The 17,300-nt window shown below is 40.6% G+C and overlaps 1 protein-coding gene across 1 annotated transcript in view; it reads right to left on the reverse strand.

Moving 5' to 3' along the window:
- Fto (FTO alpha-ketoglutarate dependent dioxygenase) overlaps window positions 1-17,300 on the reverse strand; it is a 366,039-nt gene that overhangs the window by 200,931 nt on the left and 147,808 nt on the right. Inside the window, exon 5 of the mRNA XM_052727800.1 lies at window positions 6,001-6,080. Within this exon, the coding sequence (XP_052583760.1) occupies window positions 6,001-6,080 (80 nt within the window). The remainder of the gene's footprint in view (window positions 1-6,000; window positions 6,081-17,300) is intronic.

Below are 17,300 nucleotides of genomic sequence, written 5' to 3' on the forward strand. Positions count from 1 at the left end.
TCTGATGATGAAATGATCTCTTAGAATGCATATATAATTCCTCCTTTGGGTATCTGAGGAACATGTGTCCTTAAAATACTTCTTTTAATATTTATCATTTAAAGCAAGCACGTGGAAAAGCCCTTGCAAGCAAGTCCTGTGGTATAGAAACCATCATTGCCTCTTTACACAACGTGGTTTAGATAAGCTTGGAATACACTAAGTTTTTGTGTCCACAACAGAAGCTTGGCTAGTATGTATTTTAACATGGTGACCCCAGTGTGCAGAGCACATGAGGGTAGGCAGCGCTGAAGAAGAGGGGTGACCCCTGCTCACAAAGTGCCCCGGCACCTACTTCTAAGTGGCAATCACCAAGAAGGCATTCTATGTTCACTTTTGCTTCCGAAGTGTGGAGAGAGGCCAAGCAAGTGCATGCCCACTTACTGCGTCGAAGAACTGGAACAAGCTGCACTCCTGTCAGTGAGGAGCCGGTTGACGACCTGAGCCTGCCCAAGCCTAGCTTTATTTACGGCCATGAAAAGAGAAGCGCAGGGCTTGGTCTTTCTGACTTTATATATAATTGGTATAGAGAACTTAGGAGCGGGCCTGCAGTTTTTGAGGTTTTACTCTTGTTTTTGGTCAGAGCTTTATCAAAATTTAACTCATATTATGAAGTTCAACTAATCAAAGCAACAATTTGGCATTTTTTATTTTAATGGTTTTTTTTTTTTTGGTTTTTTAGTAAATTTAGACTTGTACTACCATTACTACAATTAACTCCAGGATAATTCTGTTACTCCACATGAAACCCTGTCCTCTAATGTCATTTCCACCAGCACCAACCTGCTTCATGCTGGACAGGGACGATGCTGAAGTCTCTCTCTCTCTCTCTCTCTCTCTCTCTCTCTCTCTCTCTCTCTCTCTCTCTCTCTCTCACACACACACACACACACACACACACACACACACACACACACACACACACCTGCCTGTCCTGGACCTTTCCGGTCATTATAATCATTGGCCGTGTGTGGTCTTTCATGTCTGCTTTTTACACCAGTATGTCTCTATGGTTCATCCCTGTTGCAGCATGCATCAGTATTCCAACCTTGTTTATTGTCAAAAGTAGTCAGTTCTGTGCATATGTGATGAGCGTCTGTGCTGTGTCCAGTTTTAGGCTACTATGGGCATTCATGTACAAGTTTTCATTTCTCTTGGCCATATACCCAGGTAGAGGATTGTTATGCCATATGGTGCCAGCAGCTTTCTGAAGTGCCAGACTACACCAAAGTCACTGCAGAATACAGTGCACTCCTTCCAGCAGTGCATACCAGCTCTTGTCCCTGCAAGCCTTGCCAACATTTCTTACCTTCATCCGACTCTGGCCATCCTCGTGTGTGTGAACAGTATCTACCTGTAGTTACTGGCCATCCTCTGACGACTAATGCTGACACACATTTGTTTGTTTGTTTCTTTGTCTTGCTTTCAGTGGGTGAAAGCGGGTGTTTTTACCACCGAACTACACTCCAGCTATCTTGTGCATTTTTCATGTGTTCTTCGCTATTTTTATACCTTCACTGGCCTTGTCTATTTGCTTCATTCACCTTTTTAAACAAAATCATTTCTCTTTTGAATTATTGACTTTTAAAGATTCTTTTTATCTTCTAATTATAGATGTTTATTAGATACATGGCTTGTTAATATTTTCTTCCACTCTATTTTTACTTTGTTGACAGTTCACTTTGAAGTACAAGGAATTTTTAACTTGGTGACAAAGTTCAAGTTCTCTATTTCTTCCTTGAGGTATTTATGCTTTAGCTGTCATATCTAAAAATCCAATGCCTACGTTAAGGTAAGAATCTCTTGTTGGTAGGCAATTATCAGTAAGGTTTCTGAAACAAAACAAAAGGCATAGGAAGGGAAGGCTAAGACATGTGTGTCTGTGTCTTAGACTGACACATTTCACTGAAATGGTAAGGTAACATAAACTTGCTAACATTTGGTGATCTCTAGGAAGCAGAACTAGTTTAGTTGAGGAAAGGAGAGAGCACATGTAATTTTATACACTTTTTAAATTTTGAACTGGCTGATTAACTATTTAAAAATAATTACATATAAAGTTTAAGTTTATAGAAAACACTGCTGAATCTCAAGAACATTCTAGAAATAAAACTAAAATCAAATAGGAGTAGTTCTGGTTATACACAACCAACTTCTCCACAGGCAACACTCTCTCCCATTAAAATCAAGGAATATCAGAGTACCATTTCCACAAGACGATCTGCTTCCTACTAGTGTAAGAGCTGGTCTAACAGCCGGTCATTTGGGGGATGGAGCAGAGGCAAGTCATAGGACACAAGTTTGTCTGCAGGTGAGGCAGTTCTGGAAATCGGAAGGGATTTCTTTTCTCTCTTCTACCGAGAGAAACAAAGCACACTTCAGTGTTTGAGAAGGAAACCTTTACCTTCTTTGATCATTGGAAACAATAACAAAGGATGAAATGAAACATTTAAAATAAGATACAAACATGCTGTCAGCTGAACCTATGTCTAGTTTTGAGTCTCTGCCTGTGCATCAACAGAAGCATGTACTGGTTTCCACCACCCACATAGAGGGATTCAAAGTGACTGCTCGCAGTGTTGCTGACTGAGTCCATTTCATTAACTCATCAGAGGCACCCAGGATCTGCCCAGCTTTCTCTACTGTCCATGCTGGAGAAGCCTCCTTATCAGTTCTCTTTGACTGAATTGGTTCCCAGGTTTGGTTCCTGACTATACTACTGTTAGGAGCCCGAAAATATGAGTGTTTTTGTGGTACTGTGCAGATAGCCCCAGGAAGAGCTCCAAAGACTAAACCCACAAGACATGCAGGACCATAACAGCTTCACCGTAATGTTACAAATGCTATCAGTTTTCACTTCAGTAGTCATATTTTTCTGGAAATAAAGTTACACTAAAATGGTGATTTTTTAAAAAAAAATTATTTTCAATTTTAGGATGCTTGCCCACCCAAAATCCTATTTACTCAGAATCATATATAATAAGACCAGCAGTGTTTATTAAAGAACTAGACACTAAATATTTTGGACTTTAGGCCACAAATACTCAGCTCTGTCACAGAAGCTCCAAAGCAGGAGTAGGCAGTATGCAAACCAATTGAGTGGAGCTGTGTTCCAACAAAACTCTGTAAGAGCAGCCTGCTGATCCAGTCATTCACTGACTGATAAATATAATACAGAAAAAAGACATTTAAATAATTAACACTACAGGTATCCAGTTATGAAAACTTCAGACAGTTTGAACTAAACCACAGAGAATATAAGAATCATAGATTGGAAGTAATTTTTCTTTTCTGAGATGGTCTCACATATCCCAGGCAGGCCCCAAACTGGCTCTGTAGCCAAAGACGACTATGCACTTCTGATCTTCCTGCTTCTACCTCCCAGTGCTGGGGTTATAGGCACGCGTCACGTGATCAAAAACAGGACCTTGTGCACATTAGAGAAGCACTCCACCAGTTCAACGACACTCCCGGCCTGCCTTGGAGAAATGTTTTCTTCTGAGAACATGACTATGGTTAGCCCCTCTCTTCATTAAAGTGAATTAATGCTCAAAATATGGCCTAAAAATACAAAAGCTACAAGGACAGTTATGGTTAATCCGAGAAAGCCAAGCTTAAGAGTATTTTGAAAAGAACTAATGAACAGTATGCAATTGTTACACATGGAAAAAGGAATCAAAGCTGGAGAGCAAGAAAAATCCCAACTTTCCACTTCATTTCCCACGATGCCTTGCGTTCTTTACCACCTCATATCCTGCACTACTCTTGCTCCGCATCTGTAAGCATCTTCCGTAGCCCAGGCTGGACTAGAACGTGTGAGCTCCTTCCTCAGCATCAAGGGTACTGGGATTACAGGCATAGACTGTCACAGCTGACTGACAGGCATCTTGGAGACACTTATCACCTGTTTCTGTTTATAACTGGCTGAAAGAATATCTTGAGTTAACTATCTTGATAGTTAATAAAAAGTCTGCTAAATGAATGAAGCATAAAATCCGTTCTTCTGAACAGCAGCTCTCACTGAGTAGAAATGTTCATAATCGAGACTTTTTACTGTCTCCTGCTTCATGTCCACTCTAGTGAATACAGATATGGAAAAAGCTCCCACAAGGAGTCTCAGGTGTCCGTTTCCTCTCTTCCACTATTTTTCCATTCGCTGTTCTAAAAGACTTAGCTGCAATAACTCACGGAATACCAAGAATCATAGGACCTGAGAATACTGGTATTCTCATCAAACATACATTCCAACCATTTCACTCTTCAGTGGCCACAGGTCCTTTGAATACCACACGAATAAGCCTGTCTGTCTACTCTTACAGGTTAGATTATGAAAGATGTAAGAGAGACATGCTTACATAGCACATACTCAAGTGATTGACAAGAACAGGACTCTTGGGAGGATTATATCTAGACAGACGGCTACAAAAGGAAATGGAGTCATTCTGTACCACATCAGATGGTCTATAAATATTCCATCCCCTCTCCATTTCTTACCCTCCCTCCTTAACAGAACTTACTTAGAACTAATGACACTTGTCAATGGCATTTATCTCTCAAAGAAACAACTCCAATGATTGGCCTAAGATAAGGATTTGTATGTTTATGTGTTCAACATTTTCTCCCCAAACAAAATGAAAGCTGCACAAAAGGGTTGGGCAGAAGGGCTAGGAGGGTGCCTCCCATCCGCATGCTTGCTGTGCAGGTCACAAAGACAGGCACTGAAACATTCAAAAGAATGGGAGATCAGCAAAGAAAAGATTGAAGAAAAGGAAGACACAATGACTGGTGGGGTTGCTGGCACCCTGAAGCTATGCCCGCCTCTTCTGCTACACAGCATCATGACAGTCTACCAGGAGAAGACATGGTGTCGCCTGACTCAGTGGCCTTGTGCAGCCTCGGGGCTGGCCAAGACTTTGAACGTGTGCCGTTCTACAAGGTTAAGTTCTTCTGTCCCATCTCCCACACTTATTCCCCGGTATCCTCTGAGGAGTCAAGCTGTAAGGCAAAGCATAGTCAAAAAGCTGGGGAACTGGGGATGTTGCTCAGTTACTGCCTGACATGTGAAAAGCCTTGGACTTTATCTCTAGCAACCTGTAATTAGTTAATTCAGTCATTGAGACCTGGATAGGAAGCCGTCTATGATCCTTGTCATTCCTTCCCTGCTCTCTAAACCCTAGAGTGACTGCTAGACATGTTTCTCATCTTATAATTTCCGTTCTGATCTCAGCTGATAGGTTGACTGCCAGCCATCGCCCAGCCACCGGGCTGTGAACATGATTGGGGACCTCAGAAGTTCTCTGACATCTCTGTAAGCATCTCATAAATTTACATTCATATGTCCAGCTGTCCAACCAAAACTTAAGGGAAATGTTGATCTCAGCCATTTACACCTAAATAATTATACACAAGCAAACAAATTCACCTCATTTTCTTTGCTCTTGACCATGGTCACCCATGGAAGTCTAAAGTTATCAGCATATCTAATGGAATGTACCTACTTCATGAAATAAAACCCCTGGCTGGTAAGATGGCTCAGTAGGCAAGATACTTGCTGCCATGCCTGAGGACCTGAGTTTTATCCCTGGGACCTACATGGTGGAAGGAAGGAACTGACCCCTACAAGATGTCCTCTGACCTCCATACACATGCTGAGGCAGACACACACACACACACACACACACACACACACACACACAAATAAGACAGACATGTAATAATTTTTTTTTTTAAAGAAACAGCTCCAAAAGGCAAAATAAGCTAATTTTATACTGTGAATAAACTGGAAAACTGCAGTCACTTCAACCCAGAGCTAAAAAGTAAGTAAATAAAGACTAAAGGCAAATCAGATGATAGTGATCTTCTGGTTAAGCACTCTTCCGGAGCCCTGTGATAAATTGCTCCTTCAACCACTCCTGCCACATTCAGTTAAGCGGCAATCATCACATTTTTATTTTTGCTTACCTCTGCCACGCGGTGGGTGGAACTAAACCGAGGCTGTGAGCCAGCCAAAACACAATGCTGGTGGGTGGCATTGAGATCATCTGCAGGGAAAATGCAAAAAAAAAAAATAATAATAATAATGTTTACTAGTCAGTACACACTATCCACTGTTTAACTAAAACACAAAGTAAACAGTAAATGTGTCATCCAAGGAACAACAATCACCAAGGAACTAACACTTTCCTCGTATTATGTGTACTTATAAAATAAATCATGCAAACCAGGATTCTTGTATATGTGTACAGATATAGGTCTCACAAATAAATCACCCACACCAAGATGCTATCAATAATGCTCCAGGACTATCCTTGGCAAGCATGGCATATGGTCCCTACTGACATGTGGTTTATGATGCTCATCCAGTACCACGTTTTCTATCTGCGGACTGAGCTTTACTCTTTCACAGTTATAACTACAGCTCTAGCAGAAACCAGAATCCTTTTCAATTATTTGGAAGTGTTCTTTTATTCTAAGTTCATCTTTTTCTGTATACTTAAAGTATTTATTTTGTCCTGACAATAAACCAATCAAGCATGTTGGGCTTTTGGACCAAAATCCAAGCCAATGGATCATGACTCCAGGAAGGAAAAGGGGCAGGGGAGGGGAGTGACCTGTTAGTTGAAGAATACTCCTAAAACCACAAGAATCAAGAGACCAATCAGAATCCAGGTTTCTGTGTATTCTAAATACTAAGGTTATTGCCAGACAGAGTCTCTACCACATTCCCTTAGGGCATTACCTCATTTATTAGAGACAAGAATTGAACAGTAGGTGCCTCAAAAACATGGGATCTCTACTTTAGGCAAGTAGGTCTCTACCAAATATCAAGACAAACATTGACTTCAACTAAGAGCTCTCAGATTACCTCCAAACATAGAAAGGAAACACAAGAGGACAAATGGAAGGCTTCAGCTCCCTGCCAGTGTGAAATAACAGTAAAGGGCTTATCCACTGAAGGCTTCAGCTCCCTGAGAGCATGAAGTACAGTATCAAGTACAGAAACAGGGTTTACCCACTGAAGGCTTCAGCTCCCTGAGAGCATGAAGTACAGTATCAGGGCTTACCCACTGCTTTTAACAATTAAATGTTTTTAAACAATAAAAAGTAACAAAGCCAAACAAGGAATCAGAGGTTTCCAAGCCAGGGAAACAGATCCCAAGGGAGAAGAGAATCAACACAGCAGGTCCACACCTGCCTGGAAAGGGGTTCAAAGCCAGAGTGGGCAGGGGAAGGGAAAGGAAAGGACAGAGAATAGAGGGTGTCAAGGCAAGGCAGCCAGATTCCTGAAATGTATGGATTGGGGTGGGGGTGGGGGAGCACACGCTGCAGGCACTGGCTTAGCCCCAACCTCTCTATGTGTGAGTGAAAATTCCTGAGGAATGGAAAAGAAGCTTCAGAGAGCAGCAGCCTGAGCAAAGGTCACTCATGACCAGGAAGGAGTGGTCTCAGGAGAGGGAATGCTCCTAGGGCAAGGTACCAGCAATCCTTAGGAAAAGTGTCGTCACCTTAGTAACAAGGGTCAACTAGTGCCAGAGTCAGGGTTGTTAGAGATACACCCAGCCAAGCCGAAACCGAGTCTCTAAAGAACCCAATTTATTTAAGTAAATTAATTATCCACTGAGGCATAATTGAACATTATCTAGAAGAATGTAACAAAATAGACATGCATCAAATACCACATACTCTAGTATTCACTGAAAAAATAACAGGAGAAAACCTACATCCACATAAGACATGTACAGATCCTTCTGTTACATGCATAAACTTTAACCTTATACACATAAAGAGAAGCTTCTGGAAATTAGATATTTAGTGTCTGAAAGGCCACTAAATGAGGTCAAAGGAAATTTAGACTGTATAGAAGAAGAAAAAATGAGTGAACAAAAACACATGAGAAACAAACACTCCAAAAGAAAGGAAACCTTTAAAAAGACCTCAAAAAATGAGAGCACATCAATGTTTGGAGCACAAAATCCCCCAAAGACCAAGACTGAATCATAAGATGTAGACCATTTCCCCTCCATACACCTTACCACTTCACTGAAGACTTGTTTAATGAGCTCCATTTACCAGAAATATCACATTATCCATCAAGAAAAAAATTCTAAAAGTATAGCTTAAAAGAATAAGCAAAATAAGAATCAGTCAAAGAGGAAGGGGTTTTAGATAACATGTATTGGGCAGATAGGAGGAAATCCTAAGTAAATCAACACTGCCCAGACCTGAAAGTATAATCTGCTTCCATTGGCTAATGGCAGATGATGTTTTCAAGGATCACTTACCTTGCAACATGTCAGAGTTCCTTTCCTTTCTAAGGCTGAATAATACTCTCCTGTATGTATACACCGCAGTCTGCTTAACCATTCATTAGTTGATGGGCACTAGGCTCACTTCCATCTTTTTGCTATTGTGAATGACAGTGGTATGACCAGTGGCACAGATATTTCTTTGGGAGAACTGATTTCAATACATTTGGTATATACTTAGAAATGGGATTCCTAGCTTGTATAGTGATTCTGTTTTAACATTTGAGAAAACACCACACAGTCTTCCATACAGCCTTCCATAGTTTATATTTCTGTCATTAGCACACAAGCTTTCTAGTTTCTCCACAGTCTTACCAACACTTGCTAGTTTCTGTTTTTCTTTTTTATCACAGCAATATCAATTGGGTGTGAAGGAATACAGGGCTTCTGATATACATTTCCCGATGACTCATCTTTTCAGAACAGAATGAAATAACCTGGTCAATCAACATTGGTCACAGACTTAAATGTCAAAATATGTGTGACTTTCCAAAGACAGCATGACTACTGCTCAGACATTCTAAGGAAGATGGAGCCACAGGAACAGAGAGCAGGTCAGTGACTGCACAGGGGATCAAAGTACCAATGCTGGCACCTGGGATCATCACTTGCAAGGATGTAAACAAACATCAAGTGAAGCCCCACCTTGTTGGAAAAGGAGATGTATCCACTCAGATTCTACAATGCATACAATCCCGACTAAGAAGGGGGCGAAATTCTAAGAAGAACTTGAGAAATTCACAATTCAGAAACACAAGATTCCTAAAAGCCCAAGATGGAATCATTAAGATAAGCGAGCCCCTCCCCCACACCTCACCACCTTACTAAAAGCCTATTTCATGCAGTTCTATTCACCTGGGATATCCTGTTACACACCATGAAAAATATGAAAAGGCATTCTAAAGGGCAAAAAGCAGAGCTTGAAAGAATGAGCAAACATCAGAACGAGTCAGATATGACAAGAATGTTAAAATTATCAGACCATTAATTTTTAAAAAACTGTGATTAATATCCCAAGGATCTAAAGGGAAAAGGAGACAACATACAAGAGCAGATGGAGAACTTGAGCAAAGGGTGGGGATCCTCATCATCAAAGAGGAATGCTCCAGATCAAAACCCTCGCAGAGACGCTGAGCATTTCTGATGGGCTCATTAGCAAACAGGGCATGACAGAGGAAAGGTCTCAAAGCTGAAGGTACGCTAATAGAAACTTCCCCAACTGTAAATCAAAGAGAAAAAAAGACCATAAAAAGTAGACTATGGGAGAACTACGGCACAGCTATAAAAGGTATAATATAGGTATAATGGCAATACCAGCAGGAAAACACTGACGAAGAAAATTAGAAGCAACGATGAGTAAAAATTGCCATAAGTGACCATCACACACCAATCCACGGAAGCTCAGAAAACAAAGGTGAGTGTCAATAACAACACAGCATCCCTTATTTGCTTAGGTCCTGTTCATTGTTTTTATTTGTTTTGTTTTGTTGATGCTGGGACTGAACCCAGCGGATGCTTAGCACATACTCCACCACTGGGCTACACCTCCATCCTGATGTATCACGTTCAAATTTCAGGAACTCAAAGACAAAAAAAAAAAAAAAAAAAAAAAAATTGAATGAAGCCAGAAGGGAAAACAATTCATCTATTTTAAACAAAGATAAAAACGACATCTGACTTCTCCTCAGAAACTGTGCAAGAAAGCAATGTGGGAAGTTAAATATTTAGCATTGACAATGAAAGGTGAGCAACCTAGAGCTCTGCCACACAAGAGTACCCTTCAAAGGTAACGGAGAAATCAACACTTTTGTCAGACAAATGAAAAACAAAATAATTGTTTAGACTCACATTTCAAAAATGTTAAGCTTGTCAGAAGAAAAACAATGCGGGTCTGAAATTCGGTCTCCAGAAGCAAAGAAGACATTTCAGGAAGAAGAGGCGAACAGTAAAAGCTACTGCCTTTGACCCTTGTTCTCAGCGACAACAACTTGTCACATGTGTCTATGGACTGCAATAAATGACAGAAGGACGTAAAGGATGAGGCGAGGAATCCGAAATGCATTGTTACTTTAGTGTACCTCAGCGATTGCGATGCAATAGAGTATTGGGATTCTATCGCTGGCAATCCACAGAGACAGCTCCCACTACAATAGAGTGCTCTTTAAGGAAGCTCTGGATTAGCCATAAACATAGCTTACAAATTCGGGGGCACTGCTTAAAAGACAAAAAAAGAGAAGAAGTATCAGTGATATGTAGAACAGAAAAAAGAATCATACAAAATACTCAAAACCACACATGGCGGAAAGGAGGGAAAAAGACCAAAAGCCAACAGAAAGCAGCACAAACATGGCGGTTACCATGTCAACTAGATCGGTAATAAGTAATCTAAATATGCCTGGAGCTTTCAGAGGACGACCCGGAGACAATTCAATTCGTTGCTGCAGGGGGGGGGTACTCAGGCTTCGTGAGGGAGGGTCACCTGCCTAAGGTCACACTGGAAATGACATAGGTGTGGTCTTACTCCAGCTAGAAAAGCTGTACAAGAAAACCATTGGGCATACAGTTTCTGGTTTCACCTCCTTCCTGACTCTAGGATTTGGACAGTTAATGTGAACTTCCTCCATAGTTGCTTTACTGGGGAAACTATAAACCCAACAGTTCCAAATTCATAGTTATCAAATCTTTGAGAAAGAGAAAGCGCAAGAAATGAGCTTGGAGTTTTTGATCCGTATAATGTTCCAGGCTGACTACAAGATGTGTTTGTTTGCATGCACGCTGCTATCCCCAAGGTGGGAAGTTTGCCTCTCGGATATGAAACTTGAAAATTGTATCTGAATTTTATTGAAAAAGTTGAGACCATCGAAGTTTAAAAAGAAAAGCCCAACTAAATGCTGTCAATAAGAAACACAATCTAAGTAAAAACCACATTAAGGAAAGGACTGGAGAAAAGCATGCCATACCACATTAATCAAGAGAAAGCCAGTTGAAAGGAAGGGTGCAGAGAAGCCAGGGCTCTGGACTCGCAGTGGGGACCTTATGACAAGGCACCGGTGGCCGCTCTATGTGGCTGCATGTGGTTTCACCAAACGCACAACTGTACCCCACTGTGGCTGCAAGGTGCTAAGTGAGCAAATAGAAATCGAGTGTGGAGAAGCACTTCATAATAAACATACTGAATAATGTGCAGTATCAAAAAAGAAAGCTAATGTGGTTATACTAATATCAAAGAGCAGACTTCAGGGAGGACATGGTATAACCATAAACCCTTTGGTTCTCTGCGAAAATAGAAAAACCCTTATTGCATATCCACCTAATTGTAGAACTTCAAAATATATAAGAAAAATCTGATAGAACTGTGAGGATTATAGATGGACACTTAAAAATTCCTCTGTCAAAAAAGGAAAGAGACAGCAGATAGAAAATCATTGAGGAAATAACTGAACTCAACAACACAATCAATCAACTGAACACACAGTCAGCAAGACTGCTTTATCCATCGACAGAATACGCATTCCTCCTGAGCTCAGACGACCCGGGCTCCGGGGAGCGCACGTTCTGGACCATCTTACACCCATCACTACATTTTAAACAACTAGGACTAGGCCATATCGGCCTCAGACCACAATGGAATTAGGAGCAGCAGCAATAAGATGATTAACAGAAAGACAACTAGAAAAGTTCCCAACCACATAGAGCCTGAAAAATACACTTCTACAGAATACAAGTCACAGAAAAAAAAAAAAAACTCAAGAAAAATTACAAAGGATTATGAATTAAATGAAAGTGAAATTCTACAGACTTTTCCTGTAATTGTGACAGAATACCTCAGAGGGTCAACTAAAAGGAGGAAGATAAATGACGAGATGATAGCTGGCACCATCGTTTTTAGGCCCAAGGCAAGGCATAAATACTTCGGCGAAGAGGCACAGTGGAGGAAGGTGCTCACTTCATTGTGGCCATGAAACAGAAAGAAATAGAAAGGGACCAGGGTAAGATATCCCTCCAATGATATCCCCCAGTCTCCGTCTTGTGACCTACATTCTCCAAACAGGTTCTACCTCCCAGTGGTCTGCTTAGCTATGGATTCACCCGTATATTATGGATGTTTATCATGCCGTATATCATGCCTGTGGATGTTTCATCATCATAAGCTAATCAGCAGCAGCAGCAGTTCTCTCTGGGACCAAGCCTTCAACACATCAGGCTTTGGGGGAAGCATTTCCTATCTGCACCACAGCAAGTCAGAGGGACATGCTGAATGCACTGTAAACTTCTCAGAGAAAATGTCCTAGCAGCAAATGCATAAAGTTAAAAGGAAGAAAGCTCTGAAACCAATAATCGGAGCTTTCATTTCAGAAAACTACAAAAAGGAGAGTATACTGATCCAGCACAAACACAAGAAAATAAGTAAAATTTAGAGAAATTAGTGAAATAAAAATAGAAAACAGGAGATTGTGTTCAAAGTACAATATATTCTTGTATGGAAATGTCCTTATATCAAAATAGAACTGACAAAGAATACATACAAAGGAAAACATCAAATTATGCTTAAAAAATAAACAAGGAAACCAACAGAATCTATGAAACCAAAAGCTGCTACAGCCAAAACACCAATAAAATCAGGAAGACTCTAGATAGGCTAAGAAAAAATTAGAACAAGATACAAATTACTAATATGAGAAATTAATGAGTTGACAAAACTACAGACACCATGGACATTAAAAAATAATACATGAATAAAACAACTATTTCTACCCCCAAAATCTGATAATCTAGGTTAACTGCATCACTTTTTTGAAAAGCATAAAATGCTAAATTTCACATAGAAATAAACAATATAAATACACAATACAAATAGTCCCATCTTTATAACTGAATAGATAATTAATAACCTTCCAAAGCAAAAACCAACTTATCCAAACAATATTGACATTGTATTCCATCAGACATTGATGAAAGAGTTTAGGCAGCCACAGAGGTGAGAGTATGGACATTCATTTTACATAAACTGCCTTTCTCTAATGCCAAACACAGAAAACAGTACAAGAAAACCAAAGCACAACTTCTCATTAGCCCACGGGCAAAACTCACCCCCCACCAACACACACACAAAATCTTAGCAAATTGAATTCAACAGTGAATGAAAAGAATTATTCATTGTGACCAAGTGGGATGGAAGACAGGTTTAACATCTGAAAATCAACCGATGCAATCCATCTGATCAAAAAGCTGAAGAAATGTATGATCAAACCAACAGATTCAGAGAACAGTGTGATAGAATCTAACATCCATTCATGTTGAAAAATGGTCAGCAAGCCAGAAAGAGAGAATTTCCCATAGAGAATACAAACTCCTAACCCAACCCCAAAACCCCACAGCTAATACTTAAGGGTGGGACACTGAAGTAAGAAGCTAAGTCCCTTCCCCTCACCACTCAACATTAGACAAGCTCTGTAGGAATGATACAACAAAAGGACCTGGAAGGCACACAGATCTGGAAAAAAGAAATAAGCTATCTTTGTTCACATCTGACAGACTGTCAATGCAGAAAAAAAAAAAATAATTCACACACACATAAAACAAACAAGGAAACAAAATAATAACAAAAACCACCCCATACCTAATAAGCAATAAGCCATTGTAACAAGGCTGCACAATACAAATTAAAATTAAAAATTACTTTCTATTTAATAACAATGAAGTTTAATATTAATAATATGATTTATATTAGCATACCCTTAATTAATAAGATGTAATTCCAAAATATGTTTACAATCTAGGACTGGGGAGCTTTATCTCAGTGGCAAAATACTTGTGCAGCATGCATGAAATTCAGAAGTGGATTCCTAGCACTGCAAAGTATAATAAGTAAAAGATCTGTATAAGGAAAGCCATGATGGTGGAGGAGTTGAAGGGCCAAGCATTTGGAAAGCTGTCCCTTGTTCATGGGACTCAGATTGAACCCTGTCACGATATCAGCTATACTCAGCCTGTTCGGTACATTCAGCACAAACCTGGTGAAAATCCCAGCAAGATAACTACTTCTAAGGTTTAAATGGAGCTAAGAAGAGCCCAGAAAATACATCCACAAAAATTAAACCACGGGTCACTCACAAGGGAGCATGGGAAATTTATAAAATGGAGCAATGCCAGACTTTCCAAAAAATGATGCTGGGACAACTGGACGCTTATGCCCACATAGAAACATAAATGTTACAGGAATTTTACCCATGGTGGCTAAAACCTGGCACTGAGCAAGATGTCCTTCAGTAGGTGAATGGATTGACTGTGGTACACTCAACAGTAGAATAATATTCAGCACTAAAAAGAAGTTAGCTTTCAAACCAGGAAAAAAATGCACAGGAACCTTAAGTCTATAGTACTAAGTGTCAGAAGGTAACCTGAAGGGCTGCCCACTGTAGGACTTCACGTCTGTGACGTTCTGGGAAAGACAGAACCACAGAGACAACAAAAAAAGCCAAAGGTTTTCAAGACAGATAATTAGACAAGCACAAGTTATAATGCTAACTACATGTCATTATATATTTTTCAAAACTCATAGAAAATACAACATGAAAAGCAAGCCCTAATACAAACTATAGACTTTTGATGACAGTAATATGTCAATCCAAGGTCACTGGTTGTAGTAAATATACCACTGCAGTGTGAGATGTTGCTAATGAGGGAGACTGTTCAAGGCTGTGCATACATGGGGCAGGAGTCAGTAGAAACATTTCTGCAGCTTTGTTATGAATCTAAAACAATAAAGTCACTAAAAGAGATGACAGGCTGACATATGGACAGAGAGACACAGATGGGACCTCACCATCAAATTGACTGGATGAAGAATCACCTAGGAGGAGGAGGCACACTTCTGGGCCTGTCTCTGATGACATTCCAGAAAGGAGTAACTAACTGAAGGGGAAAGACTGATGCTAAAGTGGGTGGCAGTGGGCTAGCAATCTGAATGGAATAAGATAGGGAAAAGGAGAAAGTGAGCGAGCCGAACACCAGCATTCATTTCTCTCTGCTTCCTGATTCACCAAGACGAAAGGAATCTCAGCCAAAACTTCTACCACCATGAATGTTAGAATACAGCCCACCGTGGGCTGCACCCTTAAATGACAATAACCCTTCCACTCTTAAGAAATCTGTAACAGTGATGAGAAAATTAATTAATGAGAGTGTGTGTGTGTGTGTGTACATGTGTGCACGTACACACACACACACACACACACACACACACACACACAGAAAGAGAGAGAGAGAGAGAGAGAGAGAGAGAGAGAGAGAGAGAGAGAGAGAGAGAGGGGCTCTCTGTCTCTTACCATGTAGTACTTGGTACCAGCTCAGGACTCCACCAGCAAAACTATTACCAGATATGATCCCCTGCTCTTGGATTTCCAGCAGTTTGAAGTAAAACATCAACTTTAGAAGGCAGCCTGACTTGAGTGATTCATTATAGTAATGGAAACTAATAGAAGCCTGAAAATTGACACTGGGCAGCTATCGAGGAGACTTGCAGTGGGTCAAACAGAGGTTGACAGTGACCCACACTACAGTGAGGGATGATGAAGAGTGACTGGATTAAGAATGCTTTAGGGAAGGACTCTAGAACCTCTCGATGCATTGAGTAAGCTAAGTGGGAAGAACAGCAGAATTAAGATCAACTCTTGGGGCTTCAAGGAAAAACTGACGGAAGGTGAGCAAATCACAAAACATTAGAAATGATACAAACAACAGTAGAAAAGACTGGTGAGTTGAACGAAACACCCGTGGTATATCTGGACCTTCAAGTGCAGACATTAAGTACAGCAATACAGAAGACTAAAGCCAATCCAATTGTGTAGACTTGGTGGCCAGCCTGACAAGGAGGGCCAAATAAACATTCTCTCCTCGAGGGTGCCATCTCTGAGGACTAGGGATACATACACTAAGACATCTGTAGAGGCCCTCTGGAGTGTGTTATCCTCACCACTTACCTAAAGGACTTTCAGAATCAAGCAGAGGAATGAAAAGCAGGAGTCAGAGGGAGTCCGCAGGCCAGACTTCTGGAAAGAAAAGTAGCAGGTCCAGGAAATGCACACAGATGTGTGTATCTACTCAAGGGCCTTGTTACCGCGGTACTATCAGCATCAGGACCCACAGACATCACCAAGGAAAGAGCATCTTCAGGGATGCGTTTGTTAAGTGCTTGTTTTTCTCTGAGTGGCAATGAACATAGCTAGAGCCAATTGGCAAACACCCTACGCAGGAATTCTTTGGTGTGTGAACCTTTACTGATATCTTTGCAACTCTCTGGTCAAACAACTCTTTGGAAAATGCTTCCAAATGCCTCTAATTCTTTGTGACTTTTTGGGGGGGTGGGGGGGTAAGTCCCTTGAATTTTCATTTTAGAACTAGTTTATCTAAAACTCCAAGTCTCTAAAAGTGGTTCGGTCTTCACGGTTGAAGATCTCAAAGGATATACTGAGGCATTCCCACTTAGAATAGAATAAGATCTATTCTTAATACTTTTTAAAAAAGAAAACACTGAAAGCACGTGGATTTGTTGGAACTATCTGAGAGTATAGCTAAGAAAACTACCTCCAATCACAGCTAGAATCAGGGTCAACAGATTATTCAGCAAAAGAACAATAGAGAAAGCACTGGGGCTGTGGATAGAGAGTGTCCTGGGTGTCCAATGGAGCATGAAATCTCATCTCACATCTAAAAGCCACGGATGCACAAGTTCAATGGTACACCAGGGCAACCAAGCTGGGATTTTAGCACCAACAGCCCCACAACCTGAGACTCCTTTGCCCACGGATACACCAAGACAGGTGGTCACCCTAAATCTGCCCAGACCCCGAGTTCCCTGGTTTTGTCATTCAGTGAGTCACGGAATGTGACTTCACCCAAATTTCTTAAAGTAACAATCAGGAGCTTGGCTCACGGCACTCCTGAAATAAATAG

The sequence above is a fragment of the Peromyscus californicus genome, unplaced genomic scaffold, assembly GCF_007827085.1.
Source record: "Peromyscus californicus insignis strain IS unplaced genomic scaffold, ASM782708v3 Scaffold_8__1_contigs__length_139910024, whole genome shotgun sequence".
Taxonomy (NCBI): domain Eukaryota; kingdom Metazoa; phylum Chordata; class Mammalia; order Rodentia; family Cricetidae; genus Peromyscus; species Peromyscus californicus.